The following is a 20072-nucleotide window of genomic DNA, read 5'->3' on the forward strand; positions in this document are numbered from 1 at the left end:
CTAATACAGGAACACCTGAACCAGGGCTGCCCAACCCTGTGCCTGGAGATCTACTGTTCTGTAGGTTTTCTAGTCTCCTGTAGGTTGGGCAGCCCTGACTTAAACCCTAAAGTGACCCCAATGGGAACCTGCCGTCCCGTGTGGATTTGGATTTCCAGGTTTGACGTGGCTCTACACCCCACCTACACATAGCAAAATAATCTATTAAAACATAAGGTTATGAGTTATCTATTTAAACAATAAGTTGTAAACAAAGGTTATGCAACTAAATATTAGATGAGTACTGTTCAGTGAAGTTGGATCTTGAATAATTTATTCAGTTTATACAATACATTTCTGGGTTTGAAGTAAACAATGTACCCACTGCAATTTTTTTGAATAGCTTAAATTCCCTTCGCTTTGCTTCCTGTGAAAGAATAGCGCAGATGTAATAAAATCTGTTAGTGCTTTGATTTGGGATTGGATGGGTAACGTTTTCATTTACATTTGACATATGGAACTGCTGTTACAAAATATTTGCACTTTGTCCACTGTTTTTCATGCATTGCAATTTTTTTGAACATAATGGTATATCTCTGTCTTGCTGTGATGCTATATTAAATACCTGAACCTTTCCAGTCAGAATATCTATTCTGATATATGCATCAAAGTTAAATGTTTTAGCCAACAGAATCCCCATATTAACATACCGTGAATTTTTCAGATCACCAATCAATATTGTTTTATGTATGTTCATCTCAGTAGAGATACCAAGATCCAAATACAAACCCTGAATTTTTGAATCCAGAAGTCAATGGACAGTACCAGAATACATGATCCACTGATTTGATTACTTTGCAACAGTGTGCACAGTTCAATTCCACATATGAGTATTTCTTTGTAGCAATAAGTTAATAGTTTATACTGAAAGGAACCGCTTGTGTAGGGATATTTTCATTAAATGTTATTTCACATTAACCTGATGAAGAGTAGACAGAACGTCTCATGTGATCACCTGTTTATTAATTGAGTGTTAATTGATAAAACATTTAACCAGCGCTCATATTATTTTCCCAAACAGTTTAATTGTTAAGAGAGAGTGATGAACTATTGTTTCCATGGTCAGTGCAATGAGTGGTTGTTGTTATCTCATATTGAGGACAGAAGGACCTGTAGCTTGTCCTTGACTGTCTTGGCAAAATCTTGGGAGGATGAGTGAGCCCATAGATAAGGAAATCTTTCCATTTCAGAAAATATGCTGAGTCATGATGAGTAGTGGCTGGGGGAGCGAATCCCAGAGGGTTGTGAAAAACATGATGGAAAATTCGAGAAGGATCCATCCAGAAATTAGCATAATGGGAGGACCTAATATCATTGTATAACCATACTGTATAAAAAGGTGTGTTTAATGTTTGGAAGTTGGTTGTTTTGCAGACCAACATGGCTTGGTTGCTCTGCAGATCAGCACGGCTTTATGACGTCAATAAAGTCTACTTTTAGATTCGAAGGCTCCTGAGTCTTTGCATCTTTTTTTGTCTGGAAATCTGAAGTGTTTTCCACGACACTTGATGCATCAAAAGTTCTGAACATAATTCCATACACCAGATGTCATGAAAGTGCAACTATCCTGAATTCCACATGGTGTTGCAGTCGAACCTTTTACCCTAAATTGGAAAAGATACATTGTGATGGTAATTTTATCGATCAGAACTCTTTTAGAAGGAAGTACAGAGAGGAAATTCCCTGGGCACAATTAACTGTTTTATTCATATTTGCAAATATGAGAGACGCGTCAAACGATTACATACATAATCATCCGAGGAGTCTCTGACTCGATACATGTTACTTCAACAGTAGATAAGGGAGGAAAAGGGGTGTGGTAAGATGCTGCTATCTGTCTCATGTCAATAAAACACATTCCCTTTGTTCTGTCACACAAGTCAAATGCTATCCTCCCCCACCTTATCCTTCCTGCCATAATGTTTACTGTTGTGTTTACCTAAGCTTCACACAGAACAGCTCTCCTTCCTGTCATATGTAACTTCTTCAATTCTAAGAGTTCTTACAGCATCTGGACAGACAATAGATGCCCCGATGAGGCATACAGATGCGCAGATGAATTAGTACCTTTATAACCAGCCAACACCAGTCAATGATGCCCCCTATGCAAATACCAGCACCCCCTCTTCCACAGTCCTCAACTTATCTAAACAAAGGGATAATGGGAAATTTCCCCCAACATACATGCTATGGTTTATACTGGTCATTTTTAACCAAGCAGGGTTTTTAACAAGTGTCAGGCATTTTACCATCTGTACTAGTTACGACTTTGACAAATATGCTACTTTTGCTATTGTCACGGCTTCGGGGTTTGGGAACAAGGAGGAGCAGGAGAAGGCGTGGTAGAAGGATATTTAATGGTATCCAGGAGAAATATACAATATATATGGTACGAAGCGTCGCACAGCTCTTTGACACAGTCGGAGACAATCACACACAAAGACAGGGGGAGCAGAGGGAACATATATACCGGGGGGAAACAGCGATGATGAGGAACAGGTGCACTAAACGGGACACAGGTGAAATGTATGATGAGACGGTGGTGTCAGAAAGCCGGTGACGTCGACCGCTGGGGCCCGCCCACTGCAGGGGGAGGTGAACCAGCAGAGGTCGCAGTTGTCACAGTACCCCCCCCCTGACGCGCGGCCCCAGCCGCGCGACGACGCCGGCCTCGGGGCCGACCCGGGGGGCGCGGAGCAGGGCGGTCCGGCCGACGCCGATGGAAGTCGCGGACAAGGACGGGAGCCAGGACGTCCTTCACCGGAACCCAGCTCCGCTCCTCCGGGCCGTACCCCTCCCACTCCACGAGGTACTGGAGGCCCCCCGCCCGGCGCCTCGAGTCAATGATGGAGCGGACAGAGTACGCCGGGGCCCCCTCGATGTCCAGAGGGGGAGGGGGCACCTCCCGCACCTCACACCCCTGGAGGGGACCATCCACCACCGGCCTGAGGAGAGACACATGAAACGAGGGGTTAATACGGTAGTCGGGGGGAAGGCGTAACCGATATGTTACCTCGTTGACTCTCCTCAGGACTTTAAAAGGCCCCACAAACCGCGGGGCCAGCTTCCGGCAGGGCAGGCGGAGGGGCAGGTCCCTGGACGAGAGCCAGACCCGGTCGCCCGGCCGATACACCGGGGCCTCCCCGCGGTGGCGGTCTGCATTGGTCTTTTGACGGCGGACAGCGAGCCGGAGGCGGGATTGTACTGCCTCCCATGTGCCCGCTGCCCGCCGGAACCAGTCGTCCACCGCAGGGGTACCGGTCTGGCTCGGCGTCCACGGCGCCAGGACCGGCTGGTAGCCCAGGACGCACTGGAAAGGCGTCACGCCCGTGGAGGAGTGGTGCAGAGAATTCAGTGCGTATTCTGCCCACGGCAGAAACTCTGCCCACTCCCCCGGCCGGTCCTGGCAGTAGGACCGGAGGAACCTACCCACTTCTTGATTGACCCGTTCCACCTGCCCGTTGGACTGGGGATGGTAGCCCGAGGTCAGGCTGACCGAGATCCCCAGGTGCTGCATAAATGCCTTCCACACCCTAGACGTGAATTGGGGACCCCGGTCAGACACGATGTCCTCGGGCACCCCATAGTGCCGGAAGACGTGTGTGAACAGGGCCTCCGCGGTCTGTAGGGCAGTAGGAAGGCCGGGCAGAGGCAAGAGGCGGCAGGACTTCGAAAACCGATCCACAACGACCAGGATGGTGGTATGGCCCTGGGAAGGGGGGAGATCTGTCAAGAAATCAACAGAAATGTGGGACCATGGCCGTTGTGGAATGGGCAAGGGGTGCAACTTGCCCACAGGTAGGTGCCGGGGTGCCTTACTCTGGGCACACACCGAGCAGGAAGAGACGTATACCCTGACGTCCTTAGCTAAAGTGGGCCACCAGTACTTACCGGCCAGGGCGCGCACTGTTGGCCCGATGCCAGGATGACCGGAGGAGGGAGATGTATGCGCCCAGTAGATGAGGCGGTCGCGGACAGACGCCGGCACATACGTACGGCCCTCAGGGCATGTGGGCGGAGAGGGCTCGTCGCGCTGCGCTCCGGCGATGTCCGCGTCCAGTTCCCATACCACCGGTGCCACAATGCATGACTCCGGGAGCACGGGAGCATCATCCACTGGCCTCTCCTCCGTGTCATGCTGGCGGGACAGCGCGTCAGCCCCGACGTTCTTACTCCCCGGCCTGTAGGTGAGAGTAAACACAAACCGGGTGAAGAACATAGCCCACCTTGCCTGGCGAGGGGTCAGCCTCCTCGCTGCCCGCATGTACTCCAGGTTCCGGTGGTCAGTCCAGACGAGGAAAGGGTGTTTAGCCCCCTCTAACCAGTGCCTCCACGCCGACAGAGCTCGAACCACGGCCAGCAGCTCACGATCACCAATGTCGTAGTTCCGCTCCGCCGCACTGAGCTTCTGGGAGAAGAAGGCACAGGGACGGAGCGTGTTACGACACCCCGTCCGTTGGGAGAGGATGGCACCGAGCCCACAATCGGACGCGTCCACCTCCACGATGAACTGGAGCGACGGGTCGGGATGGGCCAGGACCGGAGCGGTGGTGAAACGGTGTTTCAGTTCCACAAACGCCCGCTCCGCGTCCACGGTCCACCGCAACCGGGTCGCCCCCCCCTTCAGAAGGGAGGTGATCGGAGCCGCTACCTGGCTAAAGCCCCGGATAAACCTCCTATAGTAATTGGAGAAGCCTAAGAAACGTTGCACGTCCTTAACCGTGGTTGGGGTCGGCCAATTACGCACGGCGTCAATGTGAGGCTCCTCCATAGCCACACCTGTGCTGGAAAAGCGATAACCCAGGAAGGACACAGACGACTGGAAAAACAGACACTTCTCGGCTTTCACGTACAGGTCATGCTCCAGCAGTCGAGCCAGCACTCTGCGCACTAACGAGACATGTTTGGCGCGGGTGGCAGTGAATATCAAGATGTCATCAATATACACTACCACTCCTTCGCACAACAAGTCTCGGAATACGTCGTTGACGAAGGACTGGAAGACTGAAGGAGCATTCATCAACCCGTACGGCATCACTAAATACTCGTAATGGCCAGACGTGGTACTAAAAGCGGTTTTCCATTCGTCTCCTTCCCGGATACGCACCAGGTTATAGGCACTCCTGAGGTCTAATTTAGTGAAAAAGCGGGCCCCGTGCATCCTCTCCACCTCCGCAGAGATCAAAGGGAGGGGGTAGCGGAACGGAATGGTGATCTTGTTCAGCGCCCGGTAATCGATGCACGGGCGCAAACCACCGTCCTTTTTTTTTCACAAAAAAGAAACTCGAGGAGACCTGTGACTTGGAGGGCCTGATGTAGCCCTGTTCCAACGCTTCCGCAACGTAGGCGTTCATAGTCTCCGTTTCGGTGCGGGACAGTGGATACACGTGACCCTTCGGGAGTGCGGCTCCGTCAACGAGGTCTATCGCACAATCCCCCAGCCGGTGTGGTGGCAACACAGCAGCCTTGGCTTTGGAGAAAACCGTAGCCAAGTCCCTGTATTCGGGGGGAATGGGCACGGCAGGCGCACTGTCTGGACTTTCCACCGAGGTCGAGCCAACGGAAACACCCAAACACCTACCCTGGCACTTCCGCGACCACCCCGACAGACGTCGACTAGACCAGGAGATGAAGGGGTCGTGTAGGGACAACCAGGGGAAACCTAAAACGACTGGGAACGTGGGAGAGTCGATGATGTGGAATGTAATGGTTTCGCTGTGTCGGCTGTCGGTAATCAGGAGGAGGGGAACAGTGCAACTCGTGACCAGACCGGACCCTAGTGGCCGGCTGTCTAAAGCTCTCACGGGCAGGGGGGTGTCGAGGTCCTGGAGGGGTATGTGCGACCGTAGGGCGAAAGACCTATCCATGAAATTCCCGGCTGCGCCTGAGTCTACCAGCGCCTTACACCGGGCAAGCAGCGGAAATCCGGGGAACCTAACAGGGACAGTGCACATAGAGAGGGAAGAGGTTAGTGGCGAATGTGCATGTGCTACCTGGGGTGATGCGGAAGTGCCCTGCCTGTCGCCTCTTGACTCAGGGAGGGAGGTGCGGCGTGGTGCAGTATTACGGCCTCGTTGCCCCCTGGAGGCACTCCGCACCTGCCCTCCCCGACGTCTGCCCGGCAGTGCAGCCGCCCCCAATTCCACGGGGACGGCGGTGACGGGTTGGCAGGGTGGAACGGGCGGGCCTCTACCGGGACGTCCTCGGGCAGCTAGCAGGTTGTCGAGACGGATGGAGATGTCCGCCAGTTGGTCAAAGGAGAGGGACACGTCTCGACAAGCCAGCTCCCTCCGGACGTCCTCGCGTAGGCTACACCGGTAGTGGTCGATCAGAGCCCGCTCGTTCCACCCCGATCCCGCTGCCAGGGTCCGGAACTCCAGAGCGAACTCCTGCGCCGATCTCGTCTCCTGCCGTAGGTGGAACAGTCGTTCACCCGCCTCTCTCCCTTCGTGCGGATGGTCAAACACGACTCGGAAGCGGCGGGTGAACTCAGCGTAGCTGCCCTGGGTGGGCTGCTCGAAGTTCCAAACGGCGGTGGCCCACTCCAGGGCTCTCCCGGACAGGCAGGAGACGAGTGAAGAGATCTTCTGGGCTTCGGTCGGCGCAGGATACAATGCCTGGAGCGCGATGTCCAGTTGCAGCAGGAAACCCTGGCAGCGGTCCGCCGCCCCGTCGTAGGCCCTGGGTAGCGGAATGGCCATCGCTCCCGTGCTGGGCGGCGTGGCTTGGGGAGGCGTAGAGACGGCCGGTGCTGCGGGGTTCCGCTGGCTCAGCTCTAAGCGCTGCACCGCTTTCAGTACGCTGTCCATTGCAGCGCCTAGGCTGGCCAGCATTGTCGAGTGTACTTGAACTGCCTCCGCAACACCGACCTCGCCTGTGGCTCCTTCAGGCTCCATATCCTTGTTGTAGTCTTGGTGTGTGATTCTGTCACGGCTTCGGGGTTTGGGAACAAGGAGGAGCAGGAGAAGGCGTGGTAGAAGGATATTTAATGGTATCCAGGAGAAATATACAATATATATGGTACGAAGCGTCGCACAGCTCTTTGACACAGTCGGAGACAATCACACACAAAGACAGGGGGAGCAGAGGGAACATATATACCGGGGGGAAACAGCGATGATGAGGAACAGGTGCACTAAACGGGACACAGGTGAAATGTATGATGAGACGGTGGTGTCAGAAAGCCGGTGACGTCGACCGCTGGGGCCCGCCCACTGCAGGGGGAGGTGAACCAGCAGAGGTCGCAGTTGTCACAGTTATAAATTTTTTCTTTGAAAAATGGTAACATAACTAAGCCGCGGAAGTATAGACTACTTAAAAAACATTTGAAATCGCTTTCAAAAGTCGGTTAAGCCCAATGTGGTTATATATTATCAGCGGATACCAAGGATAACAATGAATAGAAAAATATATTCAATGACCTCCATTACTTTTCTTGTAAACTGACAAGCTTTGAACTCACAGTGGCAAATCAAAATGAACTAAATCGGGATGAACATGGTCACAGACCCTGTTTGAAAGACTGCAAAAAGTATAAGAATAGAATTATCGCCCTGCTGTATAAAAGCTGACATAGCCTAATTGTGCAATGTTCTGTTAGATTTAAGTGCATACACTTAACAACTCAACACCAACACATTTAAAACAGCCTACATAACCCCTCCATCCCAATTTAAAGGTATAAATAATTGCATTATTAAATGCTGGCTATAATACGACGTGGACTGACTCAAGAGTACTGTACACAAGGCAGTGTTTACCAGTAGTAGGGAGGAAGCACGCCTGAACAGTAACTTATGTCTTACATTGCAGACTGCAAAAATGGTTAGAAAGCTTGGTAGGCTGCTGCTGTTTGACTTGACATTAGAAATAACTTTAATCTTGGTGCTTAACTAGTGTTTAACAGCTTAATTCATGTAGGTGTTTTAATGAAGCCATGTAGAAGGCATGACTAAAGTTCAAAACTAAGAAAAGACCTCAGCCAAATTGCAGAAAATCTCTGAGCTGTGAGACAGGCATGAAGTTAGGGGAAACTCCAAATATAGATCTATATTTGTTGGAACATCCAAATCACACCATTGAAATGGTGTGATTTGGCCACTTAGGCCTCCCCTTTAAAATAAGATGTAGGTGTTTGTCCGGACTCAGCCCTCCTGAGCTCTTCGGGGCGTGCTTTTCCCTTTCCTTTTGTGTCTCTCCCTGCCTCTGGTTCCTTATGTGTGTGTTTTGTTTGTTTATATGTTTGTCTGTCATTACATCTCCACGAGTACCAGTCTCCTTGTTCCCGGCTCTCCATGAAGGCACCCCTGCACCAGAGCACCAGTCTACACACCTGGGGGCTGATTGCCACTCTCCCTATAAATGGGAGAGGTCTGCTTTCAGTCCCTGCCGCATTATTGTACAGCCACACCTTTGTTCCGAGACCCTTCCTGCACCTCCCTCCCAACTACCTGGATCACCTATCTACCTTCCCGTTATCGACCTTCGCCTGGACTGACTCCCCGCTCTGTTGACCGAACCCTGCCTGACCTTCTGACCATTCTTGCCTCCCGGACTTCGTACCACTGCTACCCAATATCCACCCTCCAACAATATATTCATACCCGCCTACGTAAAAGACCTCAGCCAAACTGCAGAAAATCACTGAGCTGTGAGACAGGCATGAAGTTAGGGCAAACTCCGAATATAGATCTATATTTGTTGGAACATCCAAATCACACCATTGAAATGGAACACTCTCTTAGGCCTCCCCTTTAAAATAAGATCATCCTCAAGGTTGTGTGATGGATGGTTGATATTTGAGTCTGGATACAACTTTGACCAGTGCAAATGTATGCCAGTTAGCCTCTAGAAAAACTGAATTTTTGGGAAATTAAATTAATGCCAGTGCATAGGTTCAAACCAAGAGGAGTTTTCGGGAAAATACGATCGCTTTAATTACGTGTCTGGTCCAAAAACTGCAACAGAAATTAACCCATTTCAATGCCAGGATTTCTGAGACAGACCCGCAAAAATGCACCATCCTCATAGCCTATTCACTTGGTGAAAACTCCTCTTGAAATACCTTATTCATATCACCTATGCACCAACGATGCATTGCATAAACTAGGAATAGGGATTTGGCAACATGGAGACGTGCCAAGGATCTAGGAAATACATAAATAAATAAACAGAAATAAAATAAATAAAATAATACATTAATAAATAAATAAATCTTATCTCTCTCATCTTCATCCGCTTATCCGGTATCGGGTCACGGGGCCGGAGCTTTAATAAATAAATACAAGCATAGGGAAATAAATACATAGAATTATGGAAATGAATATAAAAATGAATAAATACAGAAATGAATGATCAAGGAATTAAATAAATAAGGAAATAATATTGAATAATACTATTATTATTATATTTTTATGTACGAATATATTTATTGATACATTTATTTATTTTATTTTGGCAGGTTTGGTCCTCCAGAGCATAAGGAAAATCCACATCCAGCAATTACAAGGGGTGGGGTCTAGGTGGTGAATAAAAGGGCAGCAGTTTGCAGAACATGTGGGTCAAAAATTACTTACGCGAAAGTCACAACGTAAAACTTTAAGACACCCAAAATCCCACAAAGAGGGGTAAGAATGAATGATTGCTGTGCTGTGCCAACCTAACTAAAGTCATGTAATGTCAGAATGAAATAATCTAGCTATCTTGCTAATCATTTATTTATTGACTGGTTTGCAAGCTACGATGCTTTCCTGCCATTTTGAGCTGCTTAGGAAACCAGTCTCTGTATGTTTTCGTGTTTTGAATGCACTCCATTACGTGCTCTTTTATCAGTAAACATCTGTTTGCTTCGCATTTACCATGACAATAATTGAACTCCTCGAACTTGTATTTGTTATAGAAATATGCCTGTTTTATATTGTCTGGTAAACCATTCCAAATTCAAATATGTAAAAAGTGCCATGAAAAAATAAGTGAACTGTGACATCACCAGAGAATTGACCAAGGCAACTTCACCATAAATAGATAGAGGTAGTCATTTGTCAATTTTCTTATTAAAGTTACTAGAAGCGAGGTCTGTACACTTTTTTAGTCATCCACTTCACCATCATCCCATTTAACAGGGAAACCACATGGCAGTTAAAAGCTTGAACATTTGAATGGGCTAACTCGAATTATCCATATTTATGGTGATTTTTGTTTTTATATTTTATTTCCTCTAAAATGTCAATGCCTTTTATGCATGAATAAGGACTGATTGCGGATTGTACAACTGTGCAAAGTTTTCTATGTATCAGCCAAAAGTTTGGTGTGTGCAAAGCAGAAGACTTTCACATTCAAGGGGGTAGTCTGTATGTGTATGTAATCAGTAAAATGTTTTCATTTTTGACACGATATACTCAACTGATTTTGGGGTCTTTTATAGACAGTTTTGTTTACTGTTCTATGAATTGGCATTGTGATAGAAGCAATTAGAATAAAAAATGATGATGTGCTCATTCGGTTATAATGGAGATCAACTGCACTCCAGTTTTAGTATCTTAGAAATTGTTAAAAACTGTATTGTTAAGTAGACCCGCTTCATTGAGGTTTGAGGTTATTGTCCAGACAAGCGATTTTAAGATGAATGAACTGTGCATAGCTGTAGTCCGATGCTAATACTCCGACTTCAATGGACATATGCAGCAGAAACCTGGTTTAAATATCCGTCTCTACCTTTCACCTCTGTCTCCACTTCACCTGTCTCCCTGATTCCTTCTATTAATCAAAGCCTGCCAAATGGCCAGTTTTAATGAATGCAATAACTGGAAGGAACAATGACTAAATGACCAAAGAACTGGTCAAAAGTTTGAGAAGTTCTGTGTTTGGAAATATTCCTCCAACTTTGCATTCCAATCCCTCTAGACAGTACTAACTGCCTCAAATGCTATATATATATATTCTGAAACTTGAATCAAATTATTCCTGACCTTTGTCAACAACTTCTAATTAGAATTGCTTTATGACAACAATGTTTTCTGGTAATAACCTGTTAGGAGGCTTTTGGGCCTCAGTCCATGGAGACATGAAATGTCACCACGTCCCCTAAGCTACCAGGATCAGATGTTTATCTCAAACTCTCCAAGTCCCAGGTGAGCAATGATCTGCGAAAAGCAGATCAATGCAATAAAAAAACACCTCTTACGGTAACATTGGTCCACTTCAAATACCCTGGGTCATGACATTAGGCTGGGACCCTTGAGTACTTGGTCATTGTTTGTGTTCCATGTTTTTTATCAGTGGACTACTTGTTTTTCACACCAATGACTATAATAAAGGTTTCTAGCCCCTGCAAAGAAGAGTAACACATCTCATCCATTCAGTGCAACATTGCATTCTATGTATCAATTTTCAATGAACAGCAATGATTCACAGTATTCATGAGACTTTATCCTTTATAATTTTCCTGACTATTGTATAGCTTGTCTGTGACAACTGCGACCTCTGCTGGTTCACCTCCCCCTGCAGTGGGCGGGCCCCAGCGGTCGACGTCACCGGCGTCTACGCTGAGTTCACCCGCCGCTTCCGAGTCGTGTTTGACCATCCGCACGAAGGGAGAGAGGCGGGTGAACGACTGTTCCACCTACGGCAGGAGACGAGATCGGCGCAGGAGTTCGCTCTGGAGTTCCGGACCCTGGCAGCGGGATCGGGGTGGAACGAGCGGGCTCTGATCGACCACTACCGGTGTAGCCTACGCGAGGACGTCCGGAGGGAGCTGGCTTGTCGAGACGTGTCCCTCTCCTTTGACCAACTGGCGGACATCTCCATCCGTCTCGACAACCTGCTAGCTGCCCGAGGACGTCCCGGTAGAGGCCCGCCCGTTCCACCCTGCCAACCCGTCACCGCCGTCCCCGTGGAATTGGGGGCGGCTGCACTGCCGGGCAGACGTCGGGGAGGGCAGGTGCGGAGTGCCTCCAGGGGGCAACGAGGCCGTAATACTGCACCACACCGCACCTCCCTCCCTGAGTCAAGAGGTGACAGGCAGGGCACTTCCGCATCACCCCAGGTAGCACATGCACATTCGCCACTAACCTCTTCCCTCTCTATGTGCACTGTCCCTGTTAGGTTCCCCGGATTTCCGCTGCTTGCCCGGTGTAAGGCGCTGGTAGACTCAGGCGCAGCCGGGAATTTCATGGATAGGTCTTTTGCCCTACGGTCGCACATACCCCTCCAGGACCTCGACACCCCCCTGCCCGTGAGAGCTTTAGACAGCCGGCCACTAGGGTCAGGTCTGGTCACGAGTTGCACTGTTCCCCTCCTCCTGATTACCGACAGCCGACACAGCGAAACCATTACATTCCACATCATCGACTCTCCCACGTTCCCAGTCGTTTTAGGTTTCCCCTGGTTGTCCCTACACGACCCCTTCATCTCCTGGTCTAGTCGACGTCTGTCGGGGTGGTCGCGGAAGTGCCAGGGTAGGTGTTTGGGTGTTTCCGTTGGCTCGACCTCGGTGGAAAGTCCAGACAGTGCGCCCGCCGTGCCCATTCCCCCCGAATACAGGGACTTGGCTACGGTTTTCTCCAAAGCCAAGGCTGCTGTGTTGCCACCACACCGGCTGGGGGATTGTGCGATAGACCTCGTTGACGGAGCCGCACTCCCGAAGGGTCACGTGTATCCACTGTCCCGCACCGAAACGGAGACTATGAACGCCTACGTTACGGAAGCGTTGGAACAGGGCTACATCAGGCCCTCCAAGTCACAGGTCTCCTCGAGTTTCTTTTTTGTGAAAAAGAAGGACGGTGGTTTGCGCCCGTGCATCGATTACCGGGCGCTGAACAAGATCACCATTCCGTTCCGCTACCCTCTCCCTTTGATCTCTGCGGAGGTGGAGAGGATGCACGGGGCCCGCTTTTTCACTAAGTTAGACCTCAGGAGTGCCTATAACCTGGTGCGTATCCGGGAAGGGGACGAGTGGAAAACCGCTTTTAGTACCACGTCTGGCCATTACGAGTATTTAGTGATGCCGTACGGGTTGATGAATGCTCCTTCAGTCTTCCAGTCCTTCGTCAACGACGTATTCCGGGACTTGTTGTGCGAAGGAGTGGTAGTGTATATTGATGACATCTTGATATTCACTGCCACCCGCGCCAAACATGTCTCGTTAGTGCGCAGAGTGCTGGCTCGACTGCTGGAGCATGAACTGTACGTGAAAGCCGAGAAGTGTCTGTTTTTCCAGTCGTCTGTGTCCTTCCTGGGTTATCGCTTTTCCAGCACAGGTGTGGCTATGGAGGAGCCTCACATTGACGCCGTGCGTAATTGGCCGACCCCAACCACGGTTAAGGACGTGCAACGTTTCTTAGGCTTCTCTAATTACTATAGGAGGTTTATCCGGGGCTTTAGCCAGGTAGCGGCTCCGATCACCTCCCTTCTGAAGGGGGGGGCGACCCGGTTGCGGTGGACCGTGGACGCGGAGCGGGCGTTTGTGGAACTGAAACACCGTTTCACCACCGCTCCGGTCCTGGCCCATCCCGACCCGTCGCTCCAGTTCATCGTGGAGGTGGACGCGTCCGATTGTGGGCTCGGTGCCATCCTCTCCCAACGGACGGGGTGTCGTAACACGCTCCGTCCCTGTGCCTTCTTCTCCCAGAAGCTCAGTGCGGCGGAGCGGAACTACGACATTGGTGATCGTGAGCTGCTGGCCGTGGTTCGAGCTCTGTCGGCGTGGAGGCACTGGTTAGAGGGGGCTAAACACCCTTTCCTCGTCTGGACTGACCACCGGAACCTGGAGTACATGCGGGCAGCGAGGAGGCTGACCCCTCGCCAGGCAAGGTGGGCTATGTTCTTCACCCGGTTTGTGTTTACTCTCACCTACAGGCCGGGGAGTAAGAACGTCGGGGCTGACGCGCTGTCCCGCCAGCATGACACGGAGGAGAGGCCAGTGGATGATGCTCCCGTGCTCCCGGAGTCATGCATCGTGGCACCGGTGGTATGGGAACTGGACGCGGACATCGCCGGAGCGCAGCGCGACGAGCCCTCTCCGCCCACATGCCCTGAGGGCCGTACGTATGTGCCGGCGTCTGTCCGCGACCGCCTCATCTACTGGGCGCATACATCTCCCTCCTCCGGTCATCCTGGCATCGGGCCAACAGTGCGTGCCCTGGCCGGTAAGTACTGGTGGCCCACTTTAGCCAAGGACGTGAGGGTATACGTCTCTTCCTGCTCGGTGTGTGCCCAGAGTAAGGCACCCTGGCACCTACCTGTGGGCAAGTTGCACCCCTTGCCCATTCCACAACGACCATGGTCCCACATTTCTGTTGATTTCTTGACAGATCTCCCCCCTTCCCAGGGCCATACCACCATCCTGATCGTTGTGGATCGGTTCTCGAAGTCCTGCCGCCTCTTGCCTCTGCCCGGCCTTCCTACTGCCCTGCAGACCGCGGAGGCCCTGTTCACACACGTCTTCCGGCACTATGGGGTGCCCGAGGACATCGTGTCTGACCGGGGTCCCCAATTCACGTCTAGGGTGTGGAAGGCATTTATGCAGCACCTGGGGATCTCGGTCAGCCTGACCTCGGGCTACCATCCCCAGTCCAACGGGCAGGTGGAACGGGTCAATCAAGAAGTGGGTAGGTTCCTCTGGTCCTACTGCCAGGACCGGCCGGGGGAGTGGGCAGAGTTTCTGCCGTGGGCAGAATACGCACTGAATTCTCTGCACCACTCCTCCACGGGCGTGACGCCTTTCCAGTGCGTCCTGGGCTACCAGCCGGTCCTGGCGCCGTGGACGCCGAGCCAGACCGGTACCCCTGCGGTGGACGACTGGTTCCGGCGGGCAGCGGGCACATGGGAGGCAGTGCAGTCCCGCCTCCGGCTCGCTGTCCGCCGTCAAAAGACCAATGCAGACCGCCACCGCGGGGAGGCCCCGGTGTATCGGCCGGGCGACCGGGTCTGGCTCTCGTCCAGGGACCTGCCCTTCCGCCTGCCCTGCCGGAAGCTGGCCCCGCGGTTTGTGGGGCCTTTTAAAGTCCTGAGGAGAGTCAACGAGGTAACATATCGGTTACGCCTTCCCCCCGACTACCGTATTAACCCCTCGTTTCATGTGTCTCTCCTCAGGCCGGTGGTGGATGGTCCCCTCCAGGGGTGTGAGGTGCGGGAGGTGCCCCCTCCCCCTCTGGACATCGAGGGGGCCCCGGCGTACTCTGTCCGCTCCATCATTGACTCGAGGCGCCGGGCGGGGGGCCTCCAGTACCTCGTGGAGTGGGAGGGGTACGGCCCGGAGGAGCGGAGCTGGGTTCCGGTGAAGGACGTCCTGGCTCCCGTCCTTGTCCGCGACTTCCATCGGCGTCGGCCGGACCGCCCTGCTCCGCGCCCCCCGGGTCGGCCCCGAGGCCGGCGTCGTCGCGCGGCTAGGGCCGCGCGTCAGGGGGGGGGTACTGTGACAACTGCGACCTCTGCTGGTTCACCTCCCCCTGCAGTGGGCGGGCCCCAGCGGTCGACGTCACCGGCCTTCTGACACCACCGTCTCATCATACATTTCACCTGTGTCCCGTTTAGTGCACCTGTTCCTCATCATCGCTGTTTCCCCCCGGTATATATGTTCCCTCTGCTCCCCCTGTCTTTGTGTGTGATTGTCTCTGTCTATGTAGAAAGAGCTGTGCGACGCTTCGTGTAATTAGATACATATATACGTGTTTACACTGGATAGAAATAAATATCCTTCTACCACGCCATTCTCCTGCTCCTCCTTGTTCCACCCACCGAAGCCGTGACATTGTCTTTGTATTTAAGGCATCTTTTTTTTTTTTATATTGTGTTTTAATAAAAAGTGCAATATTTTATGTCTCTTACACACTGTTACGTAGCATTCCAGTCAGTTTTATTGTCAGCAACTGGGATGAACAGCAACTACTCCACACTCAAAATGCGCCGAGACGTTTTTGAAGAGGCGTTGTTCAAGAACCTCACAATCGTTCTTTTTGGTCTCATTATTAACTACATTAATGGAACCCTTTTTTACACCTTCGTTACCAACGTGAACTTCCACAGTGACTCCAGGTACATCCTTTACATGCAGCTGATCATCAATGACAACGTCATGGTGTCTATTATGGTGATCTTACATGTCTTGGTCTATGTTTGTCCTACCCTAAATGTGTCGATGTGTATAGTTCTGCTTCTGATAGGTGAGAACACTCATAAAAACACTCCTTTAAACTTGGCAGCCATGTCAACTGAACGCTTTGTAGCCATCTGTCACCCTTTACAGCATCCTTTAATCTGTACAGTGAGTAGGACCTACATGCTCATCGCCTGTATTTGGGTTGTGGGGGCCATTCCCGGATTCATCAATGTCATTATTACCATTGTCTTTAAGCCTTTGTCATTTTTCTCTTCTGGTAGAATGTGCTTTCATATAAATATCTTTCAGTCAGTTCACCACTATTACACAGACTATGCCACCAAAATTCTTTACATGTTCTTTGTGTGGATCACACTGATCTACACATATTTTAGAGTGGTGTTTTCGGCTAAAGCTGCTACCTCAGATCCAGTTTTGTCAAGGAAGGCTCAGATGACTATACGTTTGCATGTGGTACAGTTATTGCTCTGTATGTTGTCCTACATCACCCCTGTCATGGACACAACCCTTACCATGCTCTTCCCAGACTTTCGCTCGGTCATACTGTTCTGCAATGCCATTATAACTAATATTTTACCCCGGCTACTCAGCCCTCTCATCTACGGCCTTAGAGATCAGAAGTTTAAAAAGCACATGAAAAGATCCCTTCTTTGCAGGAAAAAGGTTTTGACAGTGTAAGAAATCGGTGGTTTCGTTTAGTGGTCAAATAATATAGAACCTGTATCAAATCGAGTGAGAAGTTCGCTCAAGTTTATTGAAAAATTGCAGCACAGATGTCATGCGGTGAACGTTTCATTATCTTCTCACTGTAATGTTAGTTGCTAGCTAGCCTATACATTAAGGGCGTTTCTACATAGCAAAGATCCGGTTTCCAAGACAGTAACCCCCATGCCAAATGGTAAATGTGAACAATCCTGGGGTTATCAGAGTGCAACCTACAGAGAGATAATCTAAACAGAGATGTTTCTGTTGTTCTCATTATCTAGTCACATTCACTTCCAATGAAATGTACATATTGTAATTGTTAATGCTCAGATTCCACAACAGTGAAACCTGAGACCTAAAGCACCAGGAGGCTAATTCAGAGAGGTAAAACCTGTGAAAAATAAATACTTTAAAACCATGCCATGGTGAACCATCTTCACAGGTACAAGTTGACCTGTTTTAAAAGTGTGTCGACACATGAATAATACTGTAAATAATGGAACCATGGTAACGTTGATATGGTGGGTTGGATTTTATCACTCAATACACAATTCTGTTGTTCTTTAGAATTTTATGTAATTTTTTGTCTAAACTAATAAAACCATGTCAAAAACACCAAAAGAACTATCTCTTTTGTTCAAATTTACCAGTTCCTATTGCTTTTTTGTAATCAATAAATTTGTGAATCAAAGTGATTCTTTGTTTATGTAATGATTTCGGGTTGTAAAAATATTCTACTGCTAAATTAATGTTTTCAGGTGCCATGTTATGAAAATCTAAAAGAATATGGTGAAATAATTTATTTCGCTTAGAAGTGTACAGCAGGTTTTGTTACACCCTTAAGTAATATATTGCTGCAACGTGGTTTTGCCCTTTACTCTACAAAACATTAAAGAATCATGCTATATTTCTTTTAAAATCATCATGACCCAAGATGTTTTAATTGTTTTCTTACTGGTGAATTTGTCTTATATAATAAAAGATCAAAACACTACTTCCAACTCACTCGCTGCTAATATGTTTGCAAATGAGAAATATCCCAATAGGACATTGGTCTATTATCAATATTGCCTACAGTAAAAGTAAAAGAAAAATCTGTCCTTTCCGCAATTTCAATGTAACTCGAATGGATGTATTATGAAAACGTATGGAAATTAATTAACTGGCTGGATAAGAGCTGATCTGTAGCAGCACAACAAAAAGGGATTTAATTATACATCCAGATCATTAACAAGGAATAAGAAACGTACATGTTTAATGCACAAAACTACCAATACTACCTCTTTATTTAAACAAAAGTACAATGATCATGACTCACTGCAAACAACATGGTGGTTTTATGTTTACATATACATCAATCAGCACAACAGAAAAACAGAGAAATAATAGCCAGGCTAGTAGATTATATTTTGCAAGGCAAAATGTGGCGTTCAGGAGTCTTGATGAAAGTAGCACATCTTTAAACAAAGGAAACTTTCATTAACTTGTTCAGGTTCTACCCAAATATGATTCCACCATCAAAATGCATTTTGATAATATCAATCACATTGATAATATCAGTCCCAACAGAAAAAGCCACAGATGTCTCTGTTGTCCTATAAGACACATAATCAAGGTCCTTGCCACTTATGTCATTCCTCCAGAAGATTTGAGCAAAAGCTTTTTGGGACAACTGCTGATGTACAAAGGACTTTAAAGTTGGATGTATTCAGACTAGCCTGGATAGACAGTACACTACAATACCGAAAAACACTGAAAAACATCTGCTCAATTATTTCTCCAACCTGATTGAGGTGAACAAAAACAATCCAAAATTTCTCTTTGATACAGGTGCAAAGTAAACCAAAAAGCAATGTTCAACAAGTGAAGTGGTTCTTCACTTTAGCTGTAATGAATAAATTATATATATTATTTTTGGATGAAAAGATCATCACCATTGGAAAACAAACAACTGACTCCTTAAATAGTTATAGTCCCCAAAATCTCAGTTGTCCTGAGAATGTTCTGAACCTCCCTGACCTGGGGTCAATGGCGACACTTGAATTTTTGTATCATGTATCGCTCGACATGTTCACTGAATTTGTAATGAGTTCTAAACCCACAAATTGTCAACTAGACCCGATTCCAACAAAATTACTGCCTTTGACACTACTGATCACTCCCTTCTCTTAGAGACTGGAAACCCATATTGGGCTATGTGACCATGTTCTAGCCTGGTTTAAATCTTATTTATCTGAAAGATATCAGTCCGTATGTGTTGGTGGAATATCCTATGACAAATCAAATGTTTTGGTGTTCTTCAAGGCTCAGTTTTGGGCCCATTATTGTTCTCACTATATATGCTGTTCTCACTATATATGGGTGATGTAATCCGGAATCACAATGTCAAATTTCACTGTTATGTTGATGTATATTTCAATGAAGCATGGAGAAGCCCCAAAATTAGCTACTTTGGAAGCATGCGTTTTAGATATTAGGAAGTGGATGTCAGAGAACTTCTAGATTTTTAAACTCAAGTAAAATAGAAATGCTCGTTTTAGGTCCCAAGAAACTAAGAGCTTTGTTGGCAGATCTCACTGTGAACCTCGACGGCTGCATGGTCGTATCCCAAAATACTGTAAGCAACCTCGGTGTTAACCTCAACCCTGACCTCTCCTTTGATTAACATATAAAATATATCTCACAAGTTGCTTATTTTCATCTTCGAAACATGGCTAAAATCTGAAACTTCCCCATCTTCTTCCGCTTCAACCGGGGCCGGGTCGCGGGGGCAGCAGTCTAAGCAGGGATGCCCAGACTTCCCTCTCCCCAGACACTTCCTCTAGGTCTTCCGGGGGGACACCGAGGCGTTCCCAGGCCAGCCGGGAGACATAAAATCTGAAACTTTCTATCAAAACCGATGCAGGAAAACAAATCCAAGCTTTTGTTACTTCTAGATTAAATTACTGCAATGCTCTTCTTTCCGGTTATCCTGATAAATCAATAAATAAACTTCAATTAGTGCTGCACATGGCTTCTAGAATCCTAACTAGAACTCTCTCATAGAGCTCCACTACTGTGGAATGATTTGCCAATCAAGGTTAGAAATGTATACTCAGTGCAAACTTTCAAGTGTCTACTAAAGACTAATCTCTTTAGCATGGTCTATGATTAAGTGTAGTCTGGCCCAGGGGTGTGTAGGTGACCAGTAAGGATTGATACTGTCCACCCT

At 48.5% G+C, this 20072-nt stretch overlaps 1 protein-coding gene across 1 annotated transcript; it reads left to right on the plus strand.

Annotated features, from left to right (window-relative positions):
- Positions 1-15910: 15910 nt before the first annotated feature.
- LOC105009534 (odorant receptor 131-2-like) lies at positions 15911-16834 on the plus strand. The gene has a single exon (XM_010868951.4). The coding sequence runs from the start codon at positions 15911-15913 to the stop codon at positions 16832-16834; it is 924 nt and encodes a 307-aa protein (XP_010867253.4).
- Positions 16835-20072: the final 3238 nt, after the last annotated feature.

The sequence above is a fragment of the Esox lucius genome, chromosome 12 (genome assembly GCF_011004845.1).
Source record: "Esox lucius isolate fEsoLuc1 chromosome 12, fEsoLuc1.pri, whole genome shotgun sequence".
In the NCBI taxonomy this organism is placed as follows: Eukaryota; Metazoa; Chordata; class Actinopteri; order Esociformes; family Esocidae; genus Esox; species Esox lucius.

Coding starts and splice junctions, on each gene's coding strand:
- LOC105009534 (XM_010868951.4), top strand. CDS start 15,911: ATGAACAGCAACTACTCCACACTCAAAATGCGCCGAGACGTTTTTGAA.